General features: G+C 44.6%; 1 protein-coding gene across 1 annotated transcript; it reads right to left on the bottom strand.

Moving 5' to 3' along the window:
* Positions 1-148: 148 nt before the first annotated feature.
* On the bottom strand, positions 149-25,814 carry RGMB (repulsive guidance molecule BMP co-receptor b). Its single transcript, XM_019727923.3, has 5 exons — positions 25,556-25,814; positions 24,530-24,605; positions 21,117-21,382; positions 15,470-15,978; positions 149-3,546 (listed from the first exon to the last, which is right to left on the bottom strand). Exons 2-5 carry the CDS (start codon positions 24,532-24,534, stop codon positions 2,878-2,880), a joined length of 1,449 nt encoding a protein of 482 aa, XP_019583482.2. The 5' UTR covers positions 24,535-24,605; positions 25,556-25,814; the 3' UTR covers positions 149-2,877.
* Positions 25,815-26,283: the final 469 nt, after the last annotated feature.

Genomic DNA, 26,283 nt, shown 5'->3' with positions numbered 1-26,283 from the left:
TAGTTCAGAAAATAAGTGAGTTTATCGGCAGGTGGTATGACTTGTCAGTAACCACAAAGGATTTTGCATGAACACCCTCACTTCCTTTCTTCTGCTCCTGTGTTTCTCAGCTCTTCCAGCAGGTGTCACTATAATCACAGAACAAACATTCCACAGCATGGTATGTAACTTTATTTTTCTAGCATAATAATTTAAGGTATTTACACACTGCACACTCACTGTTTTACATAGATACTTATTCATATACCTATGAACCACATCTAAAAGGTTTCTTTGCAAAGATTTGACACACTGTGAGGTTTCCAAGCATAACAAAGAGTACAAAAAAATGTTTTGAGTCTTTTAAAGACAGCCATGTGGAGCATCTGTGAAAACCAGTGTTTTCCTCCAAGTTTTATGCTCCCCCAGGAGACCTTTGAACAGCTACAGCCTATCCATGTGTCGGAATCACCCAAAACTCTTCTGGTTAAGGAGGATTTCAGGAACCAACATGTGCAAGCAGTACTTTAGAAATCCTAGAAAAGAAAGGAAATAAAGCCGGCTCCTCTCTGGAGAAATACGTTATTTCTGGAACAGTTATCTGCGGGGATTGTGAACGTTGTCCAGTGACACGGGTTATATAGGGAGACCAGCTGAATACACTGGTACCAATACTAGTGATGTTGGATGCTTTTAAGCATCCTCTCCAGTTAAATGATATGGCAAAATAACCTTATTTTCTTTTCCCAACTATTAGTAGTGGAGGTGGTTTTGCTTTCCTTGGACAAAGGACAAAGACGTATTAATCATCTACGCTATACACCCAGATACTGTAGAGATTTCTACGATTGTTTTTACTTCACTTTTATACTATTTGCACAAAAACAGTGGTTAGAAGTTACCCTAAATATTTTCTCTCCTTCATTCTACTCAATTCCAAAACAAAATTAATTAGCTTATAGTTAGCTAATTAATTTTGTTTTGGAATGAGTTTGGAATATAGTTTCTGAACCTGGCGCATGGTTCCATAGGTGGAAAAATGCAGCCACAGCTCAGAGCTGATGGTAGGTAGGCCCCTAGCAGTTTTTATAAAAGGATGACAGGCTTACTTCCAACTTCTTGGTACGGAATCTTGGCGTAAGCAGCAGGATGCCTTCATTATGTTCCCAGCCCGGCCAGATTCTCTCGTACACCAGAAGATAGAGAGGAGGTCTGCCACCTCTACGTGAACCCACAGTCCTATCCTGTGACTGGACAGGTCAGCTCACTAAGAAAAAGAACTTCACAAAACGACATCGTCTTCTCCTGCCAGTTTGGGCCACTGGCAGTGAGTGCTACTAACCAGAGACATGGCAAAAGGAAGAAACTCCTGGCCAACTAAAACTTTGCACAAACCTGACCCAAATCACCATGATATTTAAGGTTCACTCACTTCTGTTTACACTTATGGAAACTTCAGGTAAAGTACAAATTCTGTCACCTTTTCTTGGAGCCGAACATTTCCATTTTAGGTTTAACAATATAAAGCTACCTACCCTGGAGTTCACTTCCTCAGTCTCTGTTGGGGTGGTGGTTTCCTTTTTCAGGGGTGCTGACGATGGACTAGAAGGGGTAAAGAGGAGATCTATTACCTTAGGTGGATTTTACCAAGTTACACGAGCAACTGAGTAAATAACATTCAGCTACAGATATTAGGAGGGAGGGTACCTAACTGAAGAGACCACCTGGGAAGCAGCACCGCTAAGGAGACTGTCCAGGTTAACCAGTTAGTTGCACTGAGGCAGGCAGGAAGCTTGTGTCATTACCACCCTAGTCCATTCCATCATGTGTACAGACACGGCAAACACTGATGAAGGCTATGGTGTGAAGGGCAAGAAGAGTGGAAAACATCGTGATGGGGTGAGGCTATCATCATCCAGTCCTGGGCTCATAAAGTGAGGCTGAGGAGGGCTGACTGGGAACAGTGTGTTTCTGGGCCGAAGGAGAAAGGCGGGGGAGCTAAGAACGTGGGCTTGCACAAATTAGAGAGAAGAGCAAGGTGTGACCACTGCACTTATCTTTGTGTTTTGCTTGTTCAATGAAGCATGGAGTTAAGAGAGGGAAAAAGTTTAGTTTAGACAGGGACATGAGACGAGAAGTGTGAGCTATTGGAATCCAGCAAAATGCCTGGCTATCTATGACGTTGCCGTCACCAGCTCCTTCTGACCAGTTTCATGTGGATCAGCTTCACATACCGGAGGTGCTTGGATAGAACCACCCTAGTTAATAAAGGTTAGAGTAATATTCTGCACGCCCTCTGAAAAAGTGACAGCTGTTGAAGAGGGAGGGCGTCCTAGAGATCAGTATAACAGAGCCAAAAGCACCTGTAAGGGGGAGTTAACAATTTTTCCAAATCGAGTACAGAAGAGGTGAGGACGGAGCTCAAAGGAACAAGGCGGCTCCACCAGGAGGCGAGTGGAAGCTGCACACGTGGCAGGTCAGTAGCAATGGGAAAGGGCGGGAGGGAGCAGCCAAGGAGAGCTGCAAACGTCACCACTGGTCATCTTTAAAGGGGGTGCTGTGTTCGGTGTCTGTGTATATGTACTATACATACTAACCAGGTACACACATAAATATTTAATATATAAAAAATAAAGTGCTTTCTAACAGGTCCCCAGGCAGGGACATTATAAAACATTTCACAAAACTGAAAAACAAAATTGATACAATCAAAGAATACTACATCCAACATACATGAAAACAGTCAAACACATTATGTACAAACGGTGGGTGTCCCAGGACAAACATCCTGTCATATACATGGTATATACATATATACTCTCTTACTCAATATATTATGACAATATATATTTTAAAATTTTGTTATAGACAAAAAATAAACAGAACAAAAGACAACCCCTACAAAAACACAACAAGGATCAAGCATGTGAGTCCTAGACCGACAGACAAACGGTAGCCCGCGCCGGGAGCCCTGTGCCCGCTGCTCGGGAAAATGTGCCAGCGCTCCTTCCTGGGGTGCAGCGCCTCCACGTCCTCCAAGGCACTGTGGGCGGCAACGGTGAAGTTGGCATCACCAGTGGTGAGCAGGTCAAAGACGCAGGACTGGAAATAGATGTCCTTCACTGGCATCTTCTCGTGGCAGTGAGCGTTGGCAGTCTCCAGTGTGTAGCCAGGCCAGGCCTGTGCCAGGGGGGTGCGGGGCAGGGCGTGCCCCAGGATGGCCGACACCTGGCCCTGCCCGTCATCGATGCGCTCGCTCAGCGGGCAGCCGTTCACGCACAGCTGCAGGTCCTGGCTCTCCTCATAGGACATGGCCAGGTCTTCGGGCATGCGGATGGCGAGGGTCAGGTAGCGACCCAGCTGCCGCACAAACACCGTGGTTCCTATGTAGCGGGCGTGCATCTCCACGTAGCGGCCGCTCTCCCTTTCCACGATACGCAGGCTCTTGGCGTCACCGTCCCCACCGCTGGTGCTGCCATCCACAAAGGCAGCTGGCAAGTCATCTGTCACAGCTTGGTATACTTTCTGATCCGTACACTCACGGTGGGCTTTGAAGATGATCGTGATCTGTGGGAAGAAAACACATGAAAGTTTAACACGATGGGAGGGAGACAGGATGGTACGTCCCTCTGCAGCGCTGCCCTCCATTCCGGAGTTGAAAGGCTAGAGACAGAAATTCAGCCCTTTGCTCCTACCTCACCAAGGAATGCTGTCACTGTGAGGGAAAATTAAAAAGTCCTATGTATTTAGAATGAAAATTCAACACAAATCTAGGGAATGTGCATTAGGAAAATTTTTTCTTTACTTTGCAGAACAGAACAGTGTTGCTGTTGGGACATCAGTAATTTTTATTGATAATTTTCCAAAAACAGATGAGCAGTGGCATAGCTCTGAGAAAAAAAAAAAAGATTCTAAGTTATGCAGAAACTTGAAGGGGCTTAATTAAAAATATACCCACCAGCACTTTGATTCCTAAAAAGTTTCTTCATTGGACTGTAAAACCATACCCCTTGACTAATCTCTACGAACTTACTTACAAACACTGAGGGGCCAAGCAGAAAATTGAGGCTGGGTGGTGGGGAGGGGTGGGGGGCAGAGGGTGGGGTGGTACATACATCCCAGCAGCAGCATCCAATCACGTGCCTCCAGAAAGATTTTTCTCTAAGTCTCTTCATCAAATGTTTCACATGACTGGCTAATCCCTGTGACAGGGAAATCCCTTGGCAAATGCAGCTCGCAACACTGGCAGAGAATAAATACCCTAAACCTAGTTACAGCAAATGTTTTCCCCAAACAGCACATGGTCCTTTAACTTCTCATTTTTTCCCCCAGCCAATTCTCAATTCTCCAAATTAAGCAGACAATTCATGGAGAAAAAACTATTGATAATACACAAACTTTCCTTTAGTGAACCTGCTTTCTTTCCTCAATTAGAACAGTTATTAAAACACCGAGCCTTTGAGCACCTTTGCCTCCAACACACTCTGCTCTGGGTGGTGGGAGGACAGAGGACTATGTAGAGACAGGGCTTTCTGGGTCGCACAAGGTGGAAAAACTATCCCGAAGGGGGAAAAAGCCTCCAGTTTGAGATTTGTGTTGTCAGTAACTGAGGTAACAGCTTATTTTTCTTTCTTCTTGAAGAAAAAAAAAAGTATCAGGTGACTTAGTCGAGGAGGAAGGTAGACAGGCCAAACACTCTACAAATTACTCTGGATGGAGGAAACCTTCCACCTCCTGCAAGGGAACTAATCAAAACAATAGACCCTTGTTAAAAAGGCCAGAAAATGCCCTGGCCCCCCTCCTGGCCCCTCTCTCTACAAGTCCTCAGCACCACCCTCAAGTTTATGTCTGAAGTTTTTTTTTCTCAACTCGGCCAGCATTTGCTCACACTATTTAATTCCAAATGTTCCCACTGGTGTTACTTGACTGGAATTTTCCAGCCATTTCATTTTACTTCAGCCAGTTATAAAGCCAGATCTGAACCAGCTGCACTGTAGCAACTGGTTAAACTCATATCCGTTGTTTGCAGCTGCAACTAAAAGCCAGACAATGTACTAGGAAAATGCTTGGATTTCTCTCTTCCTAATTACCTTGAACCACAATTTAATTTCACTACCAGCCTTCTCACATTTCAACACCTTCTTAACAACCCAAAGGAGGTGTACCAGAGATGATTTCAGGAAATTTGTTGTGCATCCAACCATAGGACCTTTCAGAGTGAACAGGATTTTGAGCTAGATATCTAATGGGACTATAAAATAGATTTATTTGGTGGCTCTAAAGACAGTTTGACAAGTTTTTTTTTTTTTTAAGGCAAGCTAGGATCCCTCCGAGGTGAAAAGATTAATTCAAGTAAATTCTGTACCAGAAAGAGTTGAAAGTTAATACAGATGGGTAAATAAGAGTTGGTAATAGACTTTTCATATAATCACTGTCCTCATTTTCAACTAGAACATTCACACTCAAATATTCAATGAACTCTTCTACAACAGCTAAGTAATCTGTCTTTCTAGTCTAACAAACCTCTCACATTTAAACCACGTTGGCATTATTTGCAATAATTAAGTACTTTTTTCTCTTAGGAAAATCTGAGAGAAATTAGTTTTGTTGGGACAACAAAGCAGAGATCCAATTCCAAACCAGTTTCCCAAAAAGACCAATAAGAGTCAATATCAAGAGGAGTGGAATCATTCCGTGTCTCACCAAGTCTGCTGTTTTCATTAAGCACTCCCATTCCAACCCAGGACTCATTTCAAACCCTCACACACTACGTCTCTTGCTATGCCTGTGACACTAACAGGAACTCCCACATCTTGAGAAGATCAGTTCAAGTCAAAGCTTGACCTCTACCTGACTATCTACACTTACAAAATATTCCACTTTACCTACCAGATTTTTGTCTGTCGGTCCAATTTCTTGGGACTGCTTTTTCTCTACAAGCCAAGGAAGCTGACATTTCTCTTATTGTTTCTCTTCTGGGTGAAATAATTCTCCCAGAACCAATGTATAGAATTAGCCCTTGAATAAAGTGCTGAGGGTGATGAATCGACCTCAAAGCATGAGAGGGGTTTCCTGTGTGCTCCTTTGTAGTTTAAGGATGTACCCAGAGACATACATCTTCAACGTAAATGTAGAACATTTTAGGTAACAGTTTCACATGACTTAAGTTTTGTAATGTAATTTCACTCCTCAGACAATTACAACACAAGCTCTTAAACAGCAAGCACTCAGCCATGAAGGGGGCCAGAAATCCATTTTCAGATGGTCTCCCTCTCCAGAAAAACAAAATTTATTCGTTCTTAATAATTCTTACTTTTAAAAACATTCCAAATTTAATCAGAACTTTTGAGAATTCCAAACACTTTATATTTCCAACTAGTACCTAGCAAAGCATGGAAACAGGGTATTCAAAATTGTGTTCTAAAGCTTTCAAAGAGATAATTTAAAAACACCAGCTATGCTGCTTACTTTCTCCCTCTATGAACTGACCCATCTGCTGTAATAACTCAATTTGGCACATCTGTTCTATGCCACAGCATTTATTATTGATGGATGGCATTTCTGTGCATTTAAAACATCAATGCCTTTTGTTAAACCTCCCCCACCTCAGTCCCTCTCAACCCCCACCTCAGACAAACTACTCCAGTTCTCCTCATTCATTTTTAATGTTTCACTCCCCGAGATCTTTACCACCCACCAGGTCTATTAGGAAGAGAAAGACAGCAGCTACAAATCAACCTTTGCACACATGAAAGGCAATAAGGATTTAAGGTTTGCTGTGAAGTATCAAAATTTAGAGGAATCTGTCTCTCCTTTATACTGGGATGGTTGTGTGGGGGAGGGGCGGTTAGGGAGAAGGGGAAGAAAAAAGAAAACACATTAAATGACAATGAGATAGCCAACAAAAAGGAAAACCCAAGGCACGGTCTTGCCAAGATGCAGACATATCTTCCCCAAGCTCAATAACTTTGTAAAGTGCTGCACACAGGTTTTCAAATAGCAGAATTCCCCAAAGGATTTGAACTTAACTATTTGTGCTTATTGCATTTTGGAAGAAACATTTATAGGTGTTTAATCAGGCCATTTGGCACTGCAAGTGTAGGTCCTTACCGGAACCCTCCAATACCAGAAGTGGACTTTTAGATCAAGGGACTCATCTCTCTTAAAGATGGGCCAGCAAACTAAAGTGAAATAGTCAAAGAAATTAGCTTGGAACATAAGGAAACAATTTCGATGTGTACTTGGGTAAAATTCTGCTTGTGTTAAAGGAAGCTAAATTAATTTTATTTCATATAATCAGCTAATATGTACATTTCATCAGATCCTCTGGGTGCATTATAGGTTGAAAAAGATCGCTGACTCCGAGGGAGGACAGGAGGTCACTGTGCCCACTGCCGGTTTTGCTCTCACACAGGTAAGTGGTATCCACATTCAGTCCTCTGGAGTGAGCAAAGAAGAAACCATTCCAGTAAGAGCACATGCTTCCGAGAAATACTCATGCTCTATCTCCAGCTCTAAAACACCTAATCTTTACCTCTGAGGGCCAATTTTTCTAAATGTTGAGAAGTCAGAGCCTAGAAAACTTCGAAGCACCAAAAGGAAGTAGAGGTCTCTGAAGGCACCTTCCGTGCAGTTTTTCCCTGGCCCTAACTCCCCACCTGACAGGGGACCTGTGGATCTGGGCTGGGGCTGAGCCACCCATCCAGGCTGGGAGGTACCTGTCCTTAGGTCACAGAAGACAGGAGAACTTGTTGTCTCTTCCCCTTGTTTGGGAGCAGGAAATAAAATATTCATTGAGAATAACTTTCTGTCTGAATTTCATACAAAACCCAGGAGTTTATATGGACCATATTTAATAAAAAATGTTGGGTTGGTTAATAAGTGATGTCACTGTTAATTTTCCTGGAAATTGAAGGAGAAAAGTTTGGTAGGAAGGTGTGAACTCAATGAACTGGAACATCATTGTACAATTACTACTCAGCCTATATATCAAATCTCTACCTACAGGAAGACTGAACACAACACCTACAGAAGTATATTTTGTTAACTAATTTTATTGGACTAGGACAAGATACTCACAGGAAGACAGTGCATGTGTTTTAAGAAGAGGGTGGCAAGATTAAAAATCGCACCCTAGGTTCCTTTTAGGGCTTGAGTGAGACTAAGAAATCTGCTACCTGCAAAGAGATAGCAAAATAGGTTTCTCTACCCTCAGTCTCTTTCCACAGAGCTCTGTTCTAGGAACACTCACAGGAACCCAGAGAAATGGAATGGATCAGGCTTATTTATTCTGCAGTGTTGCCCCAGGTAACACATGCAGGAACAAGGGCTGCCGTGGCTGCTGGAGGGGCTCTTGGCTGCACAGGGAGAAAGCAGAACGCAAACCAGAGGGCAGGACACCCACCGCTGAGGCTGCTAGGGTGGTCCAGGGGAGAAGCCTTCAGCTCAGTGGCTGGAAAGAGCATGCCAGAGGGAAAGGGAAGCAGGCCAGGGATGACACACAACAGGGACAGGCACAAAAAATGTTGACTTCCAAAGAGTAATTTCTGTACGGTCACAACAAGGAAGGCTGGAAGTACAAACAGGCTCAGAGACGGAAACAGGCTCGCTTCCTCATGCAGACAGAGCCAGACTGCGCTGAGCGACAAAGAAAGGTAAGGTCTGGGGGGGGGGGGGCCTTCAAGTGGCAGCCACTCAGCGATCCCCACAGGGAACTTACTGTTTGTTTATTGTGTTCAGACTTTGCATCACAAGGAGCCCAGCAAATTCAGGAACTCACCATGCTTCCAGATGTGAAGTTAGGCATGTGTTGTTATGTATTATGTATTATAGACCTAGGCTGCCACTGTGGTTCAGACCAGAGGCTAAAAATAGTTTGAAAGGTGAGAGCCAGGGCCGGAGGCAATAACTCTAGGGGCAGGTAGGGCCTTTCGGGATCTCACTCCTCAAGGGGGGGCAGGGGCTGGGCCAAAGATCCCTCAGCCCCAGCAAGACCCTGAGCCAAAGCTCTGGGCCTACCTTCAACACAGCTGTCTGCCAAACCAATGGGGATTAGGAAATCACAGCCTCTTTGATCATTCTTCAGTTTGGGGAGGTGACTAAAAAAGCAAAAGGGCTCGAAGGTCTTCACAATACACTCACACTCTGTCACTTCTAGGTTCAATTGCAAGTTCCCAGGGCTATTAAAAAAAAAAAAAAACAGGCCACTCACGAACGAGGTGGTTCCAGGCCATGACTGTATATTTCAAGAAGCCAGTTAACTGGAATGCTACAAAACAATATCCTTCTGTCCTCATTTTCCCGACAGAGGGAGAGGGGAAGACACAACACCACACAATGCATGCGTGTACACACATGCACACTTACACACACCTTTAAATGGACAGATTAAATCCTGACCCCCATTTCAAGGTTTATGAAAGTCAGTGTTTAAATTATGTCATATCAGTTCTACCCACAGTATATACATACTCTGTTCCAACACTGGAAGAACCCCACCAGAATTAGCAAAATGTTCTTTTGGCGCCAACTCTTAAAATAACCAGCTAATTGGGAAATAAAAAACTCTTCTTGCTACAGACCCAGTTTCACTTGAAGTTCTTTCTAGATCCAACAGCACCGTGTTTTCACGGCAAGGCTGTCCAGTTACATTTTGTATCTTAGGTGCGTGTTGCTATTCCTGTTAGTTATCACTTACTGACAAGTCAAGCAGTTTAAAAAGTCCTTAAGTTACCCCACCCACAAGAACACAAAATTCAAAACAGTGGAAGAGCAAGTTCTACTGCAGTCAAAACAAATAAAGACAAAATGGGTAAGGTAGCATGTTTCATTGTCCAACACTGTAGGTAAGTCTTACATGCCGCATTCCACACAGGCAGAAACTGTTTGGTTAGCATTAATTGAAGCCAACGAAAAAAGCACCAACTATCCAATGTTTCCTTCTCGCCCCTTCTTCTCAAAATGTTGACTCAAAGAAAATTTAACAGGGCAGAGAGAGACATTTGGAAACGTGACAGAAAAACAAGTTCTAACTCTCAGCTGTGTATCAGACTTGGCCTCATGCCTCTACTTGAAACTATGGAGGAGTGTGGATTTGTCTGAAAGCAGCAGAGGCCCACAGCACCGCGTGGAAGCCTGCCGGGCTCGGGCAAGGCAGGCACTGGGTTAATTTCACTAACAAATGGGGGCGGGCTTGAAGGTTCCCTGCTCCTTCCAAACCATTTCTGGACTGAGTGGCACAGTCCGGGAGATTCAAAATATAGGACTTAGAAGCTACACAGATACAAACTTTACACAATTTAGACGGTTTCTATTATCATATGCTGTCTCTTCATTCCAGAGAATAGAGAGATGGTGAAAGTCTCATTACCCAGAATATTTTAATATGTATAAAGGCAGACCTTGTTTGGAAAGAACAGCACAAATAACCAAGTTGGGCCCATTCATTTTACAAAATGATGTTTTCCACTTATAGGTACATCATAGTTAATCATTTCTCCTTTTCCTGCTTTCTTTCCCCACATACACTTGGAAATCCTTTTACCTCCAGGCAATTTGCTGAAACGGTATGAAGCATAATCCGGTACAAACTAGAGCTATGCAGGAAATAGAAAGGACAAAAATAAGAACACTACTACCTGGAATGACAGCTGATTTCTGCTCTTCTAGAAACTAGTCTTTAATGTTTCAATATTGTTTCTACAACAAATTCAGGGAGGATAGGATATCTTAAGACATGCTTTCATGAGTTTTAAAGTTGAGATGGGACACTGAAAAATGAATTTAACTAAGAACTGGTGACTCTGACAAATTTTAGAAAGCTTTTTGGTATTAAATCAAAGACCAATAACCTTTGAAAAGTGGCAGCCACGGTTCTAGACCCTACTAGGTTGTAGGGGAGTAAGGGGCCATCTTGATTGTGGGGGGTGGAAAGGGAGACTGTGTCAAATCCCAGGAGTAAAAAGAGTGACCTGTGACAGTGACAGGGGGAGCAGTGTGTCCTGGGTACAGCAGACACCCCTCTGGACTAGGTCCCGGGCCCTTTCTGATACCTGTGACAACTGATCAGTAGCAGCACTTGGAACCAGCGTATGAATGAGGGTCACCAATGTTCTAAAAAGAAACCCTAAAAATGACTGGCTTTACACACAAACCCCACAATTCTCCACTGGCTACTACAAATTTCAGTCGTAAGCTTAGGCTGAGGAAGAAACTGCATTCACCTCTGCATCTCCGCACACAGTAGGCCCTTTAATGCTTGATGATTCAGATGCAGCACTAAATCAATCAGACCTTTTATCAGAGAAATGACTGTACTTAGCAAGGAGATACAAATGCAATGTTCTTTCCCCTCTGTTCCAATATGCCTCAACTGGTTTGTAACTTTTTTGGTTAGTTTTGCAAAACAAGGAGCAAACCTTAAAAAGATGGCAAGAATTACCTACACAACAGGTAAATCATACAAAATCAAGAACAATCTTGAATTTTAAGGCCTGGCTACACTGTATCTGCAAGCTTGTACTCTCTGGAAGGAAAGGGCTCTATAGTCTCAAAGAACATGCCATGTGTCCCCGCTAACAACGCTGCAGGCAAGAACGGGGTGCCCATATATTGGAAGCACAATCCAGCTGATGGGAGCATGCAGCATCTTCCTTAGTCCATAGAAATGAGAATGACCACCATGGTGTCTCCATAAACATACCAAAAACATAATGGGTTACAAAAACTTGGCTACAAAAAACGCACTAGGCCTGGGGTCAAGAGAGGACAGATTTCCAAACCTTGCTGCAGCGACATGCTTAAAAAGACAGTTGGAAGCCTTCCAATGCAAGCACGTCTGGCTGTGATCTTGTAAGCAGCAGAGAATAACCCAGAACACTGGTTTACGTGCCTACGTACTGTGTGGAACACTAGCTACATGCTACGAGGCATCAGAGAGGAGGAGGACCCAGTTCATGCTCTGGGACCCTACAAGCTAATCATATTTATCACAAGGGAACACCTGGGGTTCACAGTGTGAGGAAAACACTAAGCAAGAATGAACTACATGAACTACGTCTTCCTACATCTCTAGTATCATCACCCAGTGGAAGTTTCCAGGAATTTCCAGAAAGCAGCTCGAGTTCAAGAATTAGGGATAATTATGGATTTTTATAAATATATAGATACTGATAGGCAGAGCCTCCTCCCCTGCCCTGGAGAGCTGAGTGACACTGCCCAGGAGATAATCCGGAGCTGGTGGCCCATGGCAGCAGCGAGAGCATATGAAGCGCCTCAGTGCCCACTCCCCTGGCCAGCAGTCCCCGGGCTTGGTCATGCAGGAAGACACCTCCTTCCCAAATGCAAACTGCCTTAAGGTGAGCCACCTTCTCTCACTAAAGGATGAGCACAGAAAAATCTACTGCAGGAGACCTATAAAAGGACTTGCTGTCATGCCGGGTTTCCCCTCCCACTTATAATTCTGTTTTACTGAGATTGAAGGGTAGGATAAGAAAGCTACAATGATGGGAAATTAAAATGGTTACATTAAAAGAAAAGGAAAAATAAAGCAAAGGTAAACAAATTACTTGTGCTCTCATTTCTCTTCCTTGGTGCCTGCAGGTCTGAAGCACCCCCCACAGCCAAAGGTGGGGGAGATGGACCGAGCTCACGCGGGTGTGCCAGAAACCCCTGCAGCCCTTGGGGTGGAGATGAAACCAGCCCTGGCCTGGAACACACCCACCTGGCAAGGTGGTCAACCAGGCCAACTTCTCCGAAGAGAGGGATCCTCACAGGCTGGTGGAGGGCCGAACAAAACCCCAGAGGCCCTGCCGAGAAAGCACACCTGCGCTCACCATGACAACTGGAGAAGCACCCTCCATTCCTAGGAGCAGAGCAAGGAGAAAGGGGGAGACGGGGCCACACTGTCCAGCACTGCAGGCCTAGCTGCCCTAAACTCATTGCTTCCACGTGGAAAAGGGATGAACTAGTAAGTGGCCCCTTGAGCAGAGATGACTTCATTTTCTTTGTTTAAATGTTCTTCCCTAAGCAGTGTCTTTTTGTAGAGCACACCAAGATAGGCTCGAAAATGGCTTGCTCAAGAAGCCAGGTGTCCAGGACAAGGTGCTGTCTTAGGGACGCCACTGACCGAACACCCAGGTCTAGTGCTTTAGTTCAAAGGGCCTGACCACCAGGACAGCACAGTACCCGCGATGGTACATCCAACAGCTGGAGGTACGTGTTCCGGGTCTCACACAAAAACAATTTTCGGAAAGATTTTTTTTTTTAAGTATTGCAGTAGACATCAAGATGAAAAAAACAGATCTTTCTTGGAACTTATTTCATAAGTGCTTTTTGCCTCATATTGTTTTTTATTTTTATTACCATCATTTTTTCATTGCTTGGAATTTTTTTTTAAGGTTTTAGTTTGGCTCTGGGTAGGTAAAAGGAAATTGTACTGCAAAATTTTAGGCCTTTCTTGGTTTCATCAGCACAGGTCATACCAGCATGGCGAGGGGCCTTCAACAGTAACCTTCCAGATGCTGCTGAGGGCTTTGGAGAGAGTTACAAAAAGAAGGAAAAAACAACTACCAGAGGTCATAAAGCCATAGAGAAATTTGTTGCTGAACAGCATGGTCACCAGATGTGGGGAATACTTTCCAACAGTGCAATTAAAGACCAAGCATTCTCATCATCGGTTTGAATTTATGTCAGAAGACAATTCTCCCCCTGCCCCCTTTGGAATTGGTAAAACCTTTGATCCTTAACAAACTGAGAGAAAAAGTTGTACTTTTTATTTACTAACAACTATGATAGAGTCAACCACAACTGAAATGGAATGATCTAAGTACTTCAGTGTCAATTGTTCCATCGAACCAGTATTTTCCCATGCACGCAGCACTTATTACTCGCAATAGTATTGTTTGAAGGTTACTCCTCCAAAACCTCAATTATTTTCACAATCAATGATAATTCTCTCCATTTCTAATGGAACTGCCTTCTTGAATTTCCAGTGTTATATTTTCCCAATGACTATTCCCAGCTTTTACGCCTTACGACTCTGATGCAATGATGGATTTTTGGCCATGATTTGTCTTGTACCTTTATATCATAGTTTACAGCAAATACATATTTTAATATACAAAGGAAAATCATTTGCATACTTATAAAAACCAGAGTAAGAAAAGTGTATTTGAGATGTAGGTTTTAGAAAGGCCATCTTGGGCTTGTATTGGGAGTTGAAGTGTAAACTTTTTTGAGTTCCCTTAAGATGTCTGGACCACATAACTTTTTCTAACAAGCGTCACCCCAATAAACTTTAATAAAAAAAAAAAATGTCTGGACCAGTGTAAGTCTTCTTTGTTCAGATCAATGACTTCTAATCTTAGATTTGACAGCCCAGGGTGTCAAATATAACGTATCTCTGGAGGTGTTATAAAACTCCCTCCACAAAATGCCAAGGGAAATAATTTAAATTCATTTTTAAAAAAGCTTGATCCTTGTTAATTGTATTTTAGTCTAAACCAAATGATAAATAGAGAAAATAAACAAAGGAGATTAAGCAAGATGAGATAGCCTGTATGTGTGATTTTGTGGCTGGGGGAGACAGGGATGGAGCTAGTTACTTGGGACACTATTTTTGGGGAAAGCCCTTTCTGACCTCTTTATTTACAAATGACTAAATTAGCAGCGACTGTTGATTGAAAACCCAGTTCATAGCTCCTCTCCACCTACTTGCGCTAACGCACTGGTGCCTTCATGTTGACTTAAGAGGATTCAGTATTAGTTTCTTTAAAATCAACCAACCAACCAATCAACCAACCAGAACCACAGACACTGGCAGCTGGGCAAGGTAAGCTTAACTTACCTTTGTCAGTTTTCCCCTCAGCTTCTGACATACATTGTTATCTTGAGATTATATGGGGGGGTTATACATCACTGCTCTGCAATAACCAATTCTTAACTTGCTTGATCACCATAAGGTTAGTAACTAAAAGACCTTTGTGGGGTTTCCATTGGGAAGCTGGCTAATGGCTATTACTTTTTACTATAGCTTCCAAATTTCCAATAAAATATGTTTCCTGTTGGGTTACTGCCCTCAGGCTTCACAGTTTTCTTTATTCAGAACACCCATTTCAGTCATCTGATAAATCCGAACATGGATTCCCTCATGGAGAGTCATACACATATGCACTCAAGAGACACCACTGAAAAAAGTACACATTTTTTTCATTAAACAGGCCTGCCTTTTCCCTAGAGAACTCAACTTCTCTGTTTACTTTTCATTTTTCATGATTGCTTATTTAAATTTAGATCCACATTTTACATAAGCCCTAGAATTCCAGTGAGAAATTCCTTACTAATTTTCATTTAATCCTTCATCTACCCTGCTAATTGCTTGCCAAGACCAAGCAAAGTTCCTTTTAAACTAGGTCTTTTGTATCACACTTCCAAAGTTGTCTCAAGAATCAGAAACCTGAAAGGCATTAAGAAGAAAAAAAAGTATTCTTGCCTTATTTGTAGCAGTAGCACTGGATCCAGGGACCACAGGCACATTTGTCACTTGAACTGAAAGATAATTATTATCTATGAGTGGCCAGGCCCCTTCCACTTTGCACGTCTGGAAGTGATCCTTGAAAGTTCTAAGGTGAGGATCTCCGAACAAGCCACAAAAAAGGTAATTGAGAGGGTTCTGATCCCCTCCTCTGTGTTCTCTGGCTCCTGCATGGCTGTGATAGTTACAAGGGTCATGGGTCACTTCAGGGTTGGTGGAGGATGTGGGTCCGTCCTTGGAACAGTTCCTCTGGCTCATAAGGTCACTGATACCCAACACAGCAGAATGGTATACCAAATTGCCACGGCAAGCTTTTGAAGTTCGCTGGGTGCAGCCAGCATAGGCACGTAGGGCCTTGCAAAACTCCGAGTCAAAGCCGTCAATGGCAGAGTTCAGGTGTGAAGTCAGGGACACAAAGTCTGTGGTACATTTCTGGATTCGACATTGGGCCGGCTGTTGGCAGTCACCTATGGGAAAGAAGATAAGACCACACATTTTTTTAAACGCTTCATAACTTCCTGAGCTACATGAGAAAATGACATTCTCCTCTGGGAACCGTTTGTTCTATTTCATATACTCCTATTTTAAGAAGGCCTTCAGAAACAGGGTTGCATTGTGTTTCTGTGTCTCTCACAAATAAAGCCACTGGGAGACAAATTATATGCAGTTAACTTAAAATGTTAAAGCATGGACCATTGTAAGTGATCATGAGTCCAGTCCAGGGAATGGTATATGACATATTTTATCAACTTTGCTATTGTTCTAGGTTTTGAGGAAGATTCCTTTCCTCTAAGGACAAGTAAAAGATGTGAACTTTGTTTTGATTTTGAAAACTGCATAAGTGATTTGCTTTGGAAAGTACTGCCTATGCACAGAACCACTATTAAAGCTTCCACACCTGTGACAGGTAGGAGAAAACCCTTACATTATAGTATGACTGGTTAAAACACCTTTACCCGATTCTAGTGTAGCTACAGGGTAAGCCTATCAAGAAAAAAAAAATCCAGGCACTAAATTATTCTGCGTTTCCTGATGGATGTTTATCAACAAGCTATATAAACTAATACCTTAATAACCTGGTGTCTGCAAAGTGTACGTGTTCTTTTAAAAAAAGAAAGTGATTCATTTGACCAAGCTATATATTCACTTTTCCCTTAACATCTATGACCCTAGGATCCAAGATCCCCAGCAGTTCACCAATAAAAGTACACTAAAAAGGACAAAACACTGAAATCATGCTGCAGAAATAGATGATTCCACCAGCTATCTTTTTTTCAGAAACACAACCGGACACAGAATTCTTAGAGTATATATAAACAAATTTTTTTCTTAGATCAACAATTCATATAAACTTAATGATTGAAGCAAAGCTCAAATGAAGTAATGAAAAACCAAGTACTACTGCCCTAGAATTTAAAAAGCCAATTTTCAAATGATGTTTTGCCACTAGCTTCTCACATAAAAATTTATAAAACCTCTCAAAGCACAAAAAAACACAAGAATTGCCAACACTGGGTCAGTCATGTGTGCCAATCAGTTTAAAATTCTGTTCCATAAAGTAGGAACAGGACAACTGAAAAGAAAAATTCTTTTCTTTATCATCCACCTCAAATTTTATAGACCTGAACTGTAATATGTATTTGTATTACTTAAACATTCTTTATAGGTCTCTAAACTAAGGAGGAAGTCTCAATCTCTTAGGTTCCTCATCTGAGAAATGAGAAGGTTGTTCTAAAATGAACTGTGACCTTTTTCAGGCATAAAAAAAAAGCAGTTAGTAGAGTATTATTAAATATGTAATTATTTAAAGATGTGGGCATACAAACTTCAGGATAATATCAAGATTTAGGATTTCATCTGATAAAGACTTAAAACTAAACCTATTAAAAAAGGTTTTTTTTTTAAATAAAGATAATTTAAAAAGATATGTTAATCTTTTCAGTAAACTGCTTTTAAATCTGAATTAAACAGCCTGTAGTCTCCTTTCTGTCTTCAACTGGGGAGAAAAGGGTAGGAGATAACCACCTCTCAGGATACTTCCCCCATTTTTACATTTTAAAGACCCAAAGGGAAAACTGTAGTCTAGATTGGATATTTACTTTAACCTGAGTAAAATAGAAGATTAAATTAATCACAAAATCATCATGTGTTTGGCCTATTTTGTGTATGCACATTCCAAAGTTAACAAAAGGAGCTCCAATATTTATAGATTTCCTCTCTCCAAAGTAGATCAAGTCATTTTCAACTATTTTTACAGAAAAAAGCAAAACCAAAATCAAACAAACAAAAAAACACCCTAAAGTCATTAGAGCCATTTTACAGATGGGAAAATCAAGGCAAAAAGGATTTTAAAGCCTTGTCCTGGCCGGTTCATACACTGCTAGTATGAAGCCAGGGACATGGTATCTTTCCTCCAATCTCATTACCCTTCCTCCACACATCATGTCTCCCCTAAATTCTTGACTCTCACAATGGTACTTGACAGCTTAAAAAAAAGACTTGAGTAACTACTGTATCAATTTTGTTTTTCTGTTTTAAGTTAGATTCACAGCAAATAGAAAGCAAGGAAATAAAAACTGGGCCAAGATCACTCAGTAATAAACAGCGTTTAGAGTACAAATAAATGACAGCACAAGAACTTTCCGCTAAACTTGCAGTACCTATGTTCTTTTTATGGTCTATAAAATCTATCTGAGCACACATTTACTTATAATTATTTCAAATAGTCATAAAATATCAAAAGTCAGAACAGCATGGAAATGCAGATGCAACTGTTCAGAAGGGATGAGAAGCAGAATTTATTTTTTAAAATATTTAAAAAATTTATTGGGGCAACATTGTCTAGTAAAATTATATAGGTTTCAAGAGTACATTTCTATAATACACCATGTATATATTGCATTGTGTTCACCACACAGAATTTAGATTCCTCCTCCCTTACGTTCCTCCCTCCTCTCCTTCCCTTTTTCATAGTAGGCAGGGGTTGATTCCTTTGAGAAAGCTCATAAAACAGAACTCTTTGGGTTCTTTTGTTTTGGATGAGGTTTCTAACAGCTTTTTCAAACAGAGATGATGGGAGGAAGGAGGGCTGACTAGAGAGAAAGTGCATTTGGGTCAGCAGTTTCAGCCGATCGCAGGCTCCTGTATAATGACTAATTTGCAGCCTACACCCAGAAATATTCAGGCTTCATGAATTTATAACGACAATGCACCCTTTGCCTGTTACAGGCGGTAAAGTAAGCCTCCTGTCAAAATGCCAAGACAATGCGGAGCAGAAACAATCTCGAGGATGTAGCCAAGAAGGCCATGAAGCGTATGAGTAAGCAAGTAACTCCCATATTGGATCTCCAGTCAGGAACTGCAGAGGTTTACTTAAGTGGGGGGGAAAAAAAAAGTAAATAAAGTACTCTTTTCATTTCTCAAGGGCAGGATTCAAAACCTGCAGGTATAGATCCCTATTTTTCAAGTCAGATCATCTATGATCAGTGTGATGGCATTTTCATTCCAGTTAATGAAAGTGCTAAAGGATTTCCGGGTCTAGAACTTTCGTTAATGATTTAGACATAAAGACCTCACCATTCAAAAGTTTCCTCAAGGCCAGGACTGCACGTGTGAATTTGCAGTACAATCACCAGTTTATAATAAAAGACACAAAATATGTTGAAGTGGAATTAGTGAAATGTGGAACCATATGGGGTGCTGAGGCGAATTACATGGATCCCGGCACAGAACATATGGCAGGCCATCTGCAAAGAGCACTCTGCTAGGCTCCCTGCGCTGAGAAACAACTGCACTTCAATAGCACCGTCCTTCAAAGAAATCTCTCAAAAGGAGCCCTCTTTTCTATAACCAGATTAACTGCTCCACTCCAACAAGTTGCCACCACACCAACTCTGGCTACAATACAATGGGACTTCCGTGAGGACACATTAGGATACTGAGTGAAATTTGACATTCCAAGTTCTTGAACTAAGGCACCCTAATTTTTTAAACCTTTCAACCAACTTCTTAGGTCTTTAATGGACCAGCAAAGAAATCTTCAAGGACCACATTCCAATCCTGTCATGAGAACCTATGGCAACTAAGAAACAATATCCAAGAAGTCAACAGACAGTCCCGTCTAGCACTTCAATTTCCATTTCAAGAAACCTACAGTCTGACATTATGGACACATATTTTTCACACAAAACACTCCTGAATATATCTTTTGATATGTCGTGACAAATTTCCCATGTGACTTTAAGCAGATTGACATTATTTTCTAAGGTTCTAAAGTCATCGATGTAAAGCCTTAATCGTTCTAAAACTTGCCATCACACTCTTAGACTGCAGTTTATGTTTTCCCAAGTGACAGTGTTAAAATGCAGCTGTTACATCACGATGCAAAGCTACGCCAAGTTATGCAAAGTAAACTAAGCCATCTCCTTAAAAGCCATATTTTCCCCTATTATTTAAAAGACCGCCCAGATTTTTAGCACAAGCTGGTATGACTTAATAGATAGATACAAATGACTCCCTACATTTGGGTAGCATTACAGTTCAGGAGTCTTCAGATCAGAGCATTGTAACTGCTGCCATACAAATACAGGACAAAAACATCTTGCAGAAAAAATTTATTTTACGTTCCAATTATTTTCAAACTAAAAATAATTTCTTTCAATTTGGCATTTTAAAAATTCTTTGTCTGGACAAACTCCTAGAAGTGGTCGTGTTTGTAAAGGGCGTCCTAGATCCACCCACCCCCTAACTTTCCTGAGAGTGCATAACGCTGACATTTAACATTGTGTTAATGAAACGGAAAAGAAAAATAGTATCACAGGCTAGAAGGCTCATCCGCAGGCATACTTCGCTAGGAACAGATTCCTCACTGTTGCTTCGCAGGGAAAGCGCCGACCTCCAGAAAGCAGCATATCTGTCAACCCCTCGGGGTACACGCGGCTAGCCACAAAGCAAGAGTTTTTTCCGAAGAGTTTGAAAGCTGAATTAAAAGCAGCTTTCGTAAATACGAAAGAAATTCCTGTTTAAAATAGTTTAAGTTACTCCGACATTAACCTCCAAGTTTACAAACTCTGGTGAAAATCTTTCCATGTGGTGCGTTTTCTTCGCCTCGCCGCCACCCCCCAACTCCAGAGCAGCAGCACAAGGCTCCTTGTCTCCTCTCCGAGGAGAGGCGGCGGCGGCGGCGGCGGCGGAAACCTGATCCCAGCCTGACTTTCAGTAAACACCAATGCAAAGAGCAATAAAGCATCCGGAACATTTGTCTCGGGCGCACAGCCCCTACCGCCCCCGCCCGCTAAATCTTTGATAAGAGGCTGTTGGAGGGGAGATTTATCAACGATCCGAGCGAAGGCGGGGAAGGCCGGAGGGAGGAAGAGAGGGAGGGGAAAAGGCCTCTCTTCTGCGCCCAGGGCGCGCCGCACCGTCGGCGGGTGTGTTCCTGACCCCGCGCTGCGAGCCCGGCTAAGGTACATGTCAGGGGTTCGTGAGGCCTCTCCCGTCGCGCCACGCCGCCCTTCCGCCCCAAGCGAGCGCCTTCGGAACCCAGAGTGTTTGGGAACAAAGCACTCGGCCCTAGGGCTGACTCCCTCGCGCACGCGCCTCGTACCTGCGTGGAGCAGCCCGAGGCTGAGCAGCAGCAACAGCAGCAGCGCCAGGGGCGGCGGGCAGAGCCGGGGGCGGCGGCGCTGCTCAGCCCCGTCGGCGGCAGCGGAGGCGGCGGCGGCGGCGCAGGAAGGTGCTGCTCTCAAGCCCATGCCCGTCCATGCAGGTCTCGTGGGCTCCGGCGAGGGCGGCGGCGCTGGCGCCGTGGCGGGTCCGGGGCCGTGGCTGCGGCATGGGCCGGGGGACTCTCCTCGCTTCCTCTTCTTCCTCCTTCAGGCCCGCGTCGAAGACGGGCCGCCGCCACCGCCGCAGCGAGCAGCGCGCCGCGGGCGGAGCGAGTCGGCGGCGGCAGCAACGGGGCGCAGCGGCATCGTAGCGGCCAGAGGCGGGGGGCGGAGGGAGAGGGGGCGGGAGAGAAGACACAAAGACTGTGAGCGAGTGCGGAGGTCGGTCCCAAGCACACGGGTGCCCCGGCTCCAGCCAGCGTGGGCTCTGCGGGTGTGGAGCGCGGGCGTGGACCCACAGGAGGCGCGCCCAGCCCCAGCTAGCAACCGCAGGCCGCCCAGATATCTCTGCGCGAAGGCCCCCGCAGGCAATCAATCTCAGCCCCTCACTGCCGCCCCGCCCACCCTACAGTCACCAATCCCCGTCGCCCACACCCCCGGCACGCCCCGCCCTCCCTCCCCATTGGCTGAGAGTGCGGGGCCTCAGGACTCAGCCCGCCACTAGCAGGGCCCAAAGTACCCACCCCCGTGCCTCCTCCTGCCTCCTCCCTGCTCCTTGTAATTCGAGTTCCGCGTCTGCCCGCTGCGGGTCTGGTCCGCAGCGCCCGGGCCGGGTTTCCTCTCGCTACCTCTTCTCCTCTCCCATGTACCCTTTATTGCGATTTACTGTTTTCTCGAACCCAATAGAAACAGGCGATATTCACTCTGCCTTGCCATCGTTACAAAGGAACTGGCCTTTGACCTCTCCTTGAATTAATGTGATTGGGTTCAACTTCCCTCCAAGTTTTTTTTTTGTTTTTTTTTTAAATCACCCCATTCTGTCCCTCCACTTCCAGCTGCAGGAGGAAACGAGCGCTTTTACCCAGCGCCGTCCGGCAAATCCTTTCGCAGCTAATCACATCTGCGGAACCCCATTTCGAGCCTATTGCGGACGTTTGGTAACGCTAGCACCCAGCCGCGTTGGAAATCCGAATGTGACCCGCGGTCCGGAACAGATTAGATGGGCTGGGAAGGTACCCGCCAGCTCCTGGCGGAATTGGCAGACAGCTGTGCGAGGCCCAGGTGTTCTTGTTCCTTTGACGTTTCCCTTCCTGAAAGCAGCCGGGGGGAGGGGTCTGAGAGTGGGCGAATTTCAACGTGTTCGGTTACAGTGTAATTAGATTAATGAGGATAGTCAGTTTTTAATGCAGTGTAGAGTAATTATGGCATGATTTGTTGTTGCTCAGTGGCATTTTCATAGTCTATTAGATTAATTCAGTGGCAAGTCAGTTTCTACTTTTGCGATTGGATGGCTCCAAAACGAGAGGGGAAACCAATTGTCTGCCGGAAAACAGGCTGCTAAGCGGAGACATAGGAAAGTTTGCCATGAGGTTGATAATAGGTTCCAATTTGTTATCAGTAGGTGTGAAGTGGTATCTAATCTCAAGAATGGCCTCAAAGGCTGGGAGCCACTTAGTACTGCCCTCGCCTTTGCCGCTCCTCAGACAGCTCAGAGCTGCCATTTTACATTCACTTACAGTTTATCCAAATCGAGGTTTGCAACACTACCCGCTACATTACCTCTAATTAGGAATTTGGTATCAACCATGGACATGTTAATATTCCACGTTACAGTGTGCTAATCAATGGGCCAGGATAATTGGTGGCAAACCTTGTTTCACTCTAGTTTACTTATTAGACACATTAAGAACTGTACGAATCACTAGGTCCCTTATGAAGGATGCCTATCTTTTTACTATAAGTTTTTATTACTTATTACATATCATGATGACTCAAGTGGTAAATACACCTTTCACTACCGAAGATATAATCCAAGCTTTGTGTCCATCCATAATATGCTTAATAATAGCTTCAGAATTGCCTGAAGAAATGACTTTTGGGGGGGAGATATCTGATATAATTTTTAGATAATACTATGGAGTAAATACTATTAGGCCAAAATTTTACTCTCTTGCAATTACTACATATTATCAATGAAATAAAGTTAACTAAATACTGGTTAACGAAAAACGTCTTTTAAAAGTAATCCAATGTGAACACTGTTTTTCATAGTATTTTGCTAACAAGGACTAGCGGTAAAATGTTTCTTTTGGTTTGACCCAAGATTTGAAACCGCTATGAAAGAAACATCCCACTTTATTGAACATATTTAAAAACACACAATTAAGAGTTAAGGATCAAATTCAGTTTAGTTTAGGCCTTTTCGCCAGTGACCTATGATTTTTTTCCGCGTTTCTCATCTTTCCCCCACCCCCCAATCCTGTTCCTTTAGTATAGGGGTGCTCTCGGTTTTCTTATCAATAGAGGGCGCCCTCGAGTCACTGCAAATCCTAGTGTGAAATGGAACTGCTCTTAGAGGAAAAACTTCGTTTCTTCTAAGGTGCTTTATTGCTCCTCTGTTGTAAAATTTGACGGGCTCAAGATTTATAAGCCTAACAATTCACTTTTTATTGCTGCATAAGTGTTCAGCCGGCTAGAGGAAAATGTTAATTTTCACAATTAGACCGCAAGTTGGTTCCTATTTTCAAGACTTTAGGTCAGTTGACGCACTCTCTGGGTAAATTCCGCCTGCTACTAGCAAGATCCCGAATCGGCTTGGAAAGCAAGAGTGTGGTGAATGATCGCTTGTAGCGTATTTACTTCTCCAGCTCGTATGCTGCTGGATTTTAAGACTCCACAAAGAAAAAATGGGGGAGGGAGTTAGAGCACACTTAAAATCGATGACTTATAAAAGTTTTACGTTTTAATCAGAAAAAATATTGTGAAGTGACAGTTTGTACAACTACAAATCCACCCTGTTTCTTGCCACTTGTACCCTTTCTCCTTTCGTCTTTTTTTCAAGAAGGAACGATAAGACCAGAACAGTACAATTAGGGGACCCAGCAAAGCAAGTGGATAAGAATTAAAACACATGCCAGCAACATTAATGGATTCTAAACAAGATGCGGTTTCTTTCCCTGTTCCCCTGTTAATATACCTTTGTTTCCAGAAATCTAACACGAGAGTCTGTCTGCTTAACAGCTCAACTGGGGAAGAGGAGCCAGGAATCAGTCCCGGGGTTGCTATTTGTGTAACCCATTCCAGAGTAAGGGCTCCCCCCGCCGCTCCCAGTCCACTGAGTACGCAAAGCCTGGGCTGAAACAGCCCAGGAATCGGACAGCCCAGCGGCAAGCAGCTCTTGGATTGTACTTACATCATTCTTAACCCTTCCGCTCCTGGAGGGGGCTTGGCGGGATCAGGGGGCCACCGAGCTCCGTAACACGCAGGACCTGGGTGTGAGACAAGAGCCCCAGAGCCCGGCGTGAGCGCTGCGCCCCCGGAAGGCGAGAGCCGCGGGCGTGCGTGAGGCTCATCACCCGAGCGTACACCACCAGACCCCGCGATCCCTGCGGGCTCCACCGCGGCTCGCACTGCTCAAAGCGGCAGGTGCAAAAAGCATTTGGGAGCCGCTTGCCAGCACGCGGAGGTAATGCGCTTCCTGTCCATTTATCTCAGGAAACCAGCGCAGCCTTCCCTTCGAAACAAAATTAACCTCTCATTAGCCAGCCACTCACTCCCGAGAAGGCCTTAAAAGCTTTACCAGCTCGCTAATGTATTTAGGCTTTTCTTCCAGGCAAACGCAGCCATGGCGGTGACTGCCATCAGCGTCGCGGGTTCCTCTGGGTTCCCCGGGAGCCAACCGCCCTCCTCCCCGCAGCCTCAAATCTGAGAAACTCTGGCTAACCCGGATCCCAGTGTGTAGTACTGGGCAGAACCTACACCCTTGAACAGACTTCATATCAGAAGCAGCCAAAACAAGCTCCCGCTAATTCCACGAGGGACCCTTATACCAAAATCTCAGCTCCCCTGTCCTCAAGGGAAGACACTTCCATGGCCAGCTGTCCCCCGGGTCCTGGGCGCTGACTGTCCTTAGGAGCGCCAGCCCTGTCCCGAGCGGGTGCGGAAAGCAATGGTCAGGGACATCGGGGTTGTGTAACCTAGGATCTAGCTGATTCCAGGAGTGAAGAATCAAATGTGATTCTAGATCTGCAAGTGACTAAAGGGGGCCTTTTGGAGCAGCTGGGGTTTTCTCACTCTGGCTCCCCGCCGCCCTGAGGCTGGCAGATTTATACCACACAGGTGGACGGAGACCTAAACAAAACAGTCCCGACCGCTGCCTGCCGCTCGCCCCCCACGTCCCCCTGGCCCACCGCAAACTTCAACAAAATAAACAACTCACCACAGGCATTCCCTTGTCTGCAGCGCGACGCTTGCCAGCTGGGAAAATAAGCCGCAAGCCACGCGGCCGGGGCGCAGAGGGAGGGCAGCGCAGCTCCCGCCTCTCACCCCCAGGTGGGGGCAGTGGTACCCGGGGGCAGGAGCGAGGCTCCGCCTCGGGGGCTGTTCTCCCCGCTCCGCGACTGCGGAGTGAGCACTGGGCGAGGGGCTACACGCTTCCAGGCAGCGCGATCTCTCTGCTACCTAGGGGAGGGGGCGGGGAGGCAAATCCCTCAATTCCCTCCCGCTGTATCCCCCCACCTCCAGTGTCAAAGAAGACCAAACCTGGGGACCTCCACCCCACCCCTACAGTACTACACTGCCCCCTGCCGGCACTACCGGGATCTTTCTAGCGCGGCTGAGGAGTGGCGACTAACCGAGTCCCAGAACCCCAGCCTCCAGGTCCTGGCTCAGCCCTCGCCTCTCTCATCACTCCTTCACTCCAAGTCCTGCACAAAGACGCCTTTCACGCTGCCAGCGCCACCCTCTGCGCCGCCCTTCAGGCCCACCGCGTTGCCTTAGCCCACTCGCCGCACCACCAACCGATTCCGGGTTGGTGATTGTGCCAGCCGCCGCTGGGGCAGAATGGCAGCGGACCCGTGCAGGTTGTTCCTATTCTGCGCCTCCGTGCAGGCATGGATGTGGTCCCCCGCCCCACTTTCCACCACGTTCTCTAGCTGCCCACCAGCG

Source organism: Rhinolophus sinicus, chromosome 3 (assembly GCF_057876585.1).
Source record: "Rhinolophus sinicus isolate RSI-liver-muscle chromosome 3, RSI-T2T, whole genome shotgun sequence".
Lineage (NCBI taxonomy): Eukaryota > Metazoa > Chordata > Mammalia > Chiroptera > Rhinolophidae > Rhinolophus > Rhinolophus sinicus.
The sequence above is the reverse complement of the archived record's forward strand: the minus strand, read 5'-3'. Positions and strand labels throughout refer to the sequence as shown.

What these genes read in the sequence shown, in the direction of transcription:
- RGMB (XM_019727923.3), bottom strand. An exon ending in CCTCGGGCTGCTCCACGCAG is followed by an intron (nt 15,979 to 21,116) that starts GTACGAGGCGCG and finishes TCTTTCCCATAG; the next exon opens with GTGACTGCCAACAGCCGGCC. An exon ending in GTGCTACTGCTACAAATAAG is followed by an intron (nt 3,547 to 15,469) that starts GCAAGAATACTT and finishes TTCTTCCCACAG; the next exon opens with ATCACGATCATCTTCAAAGC.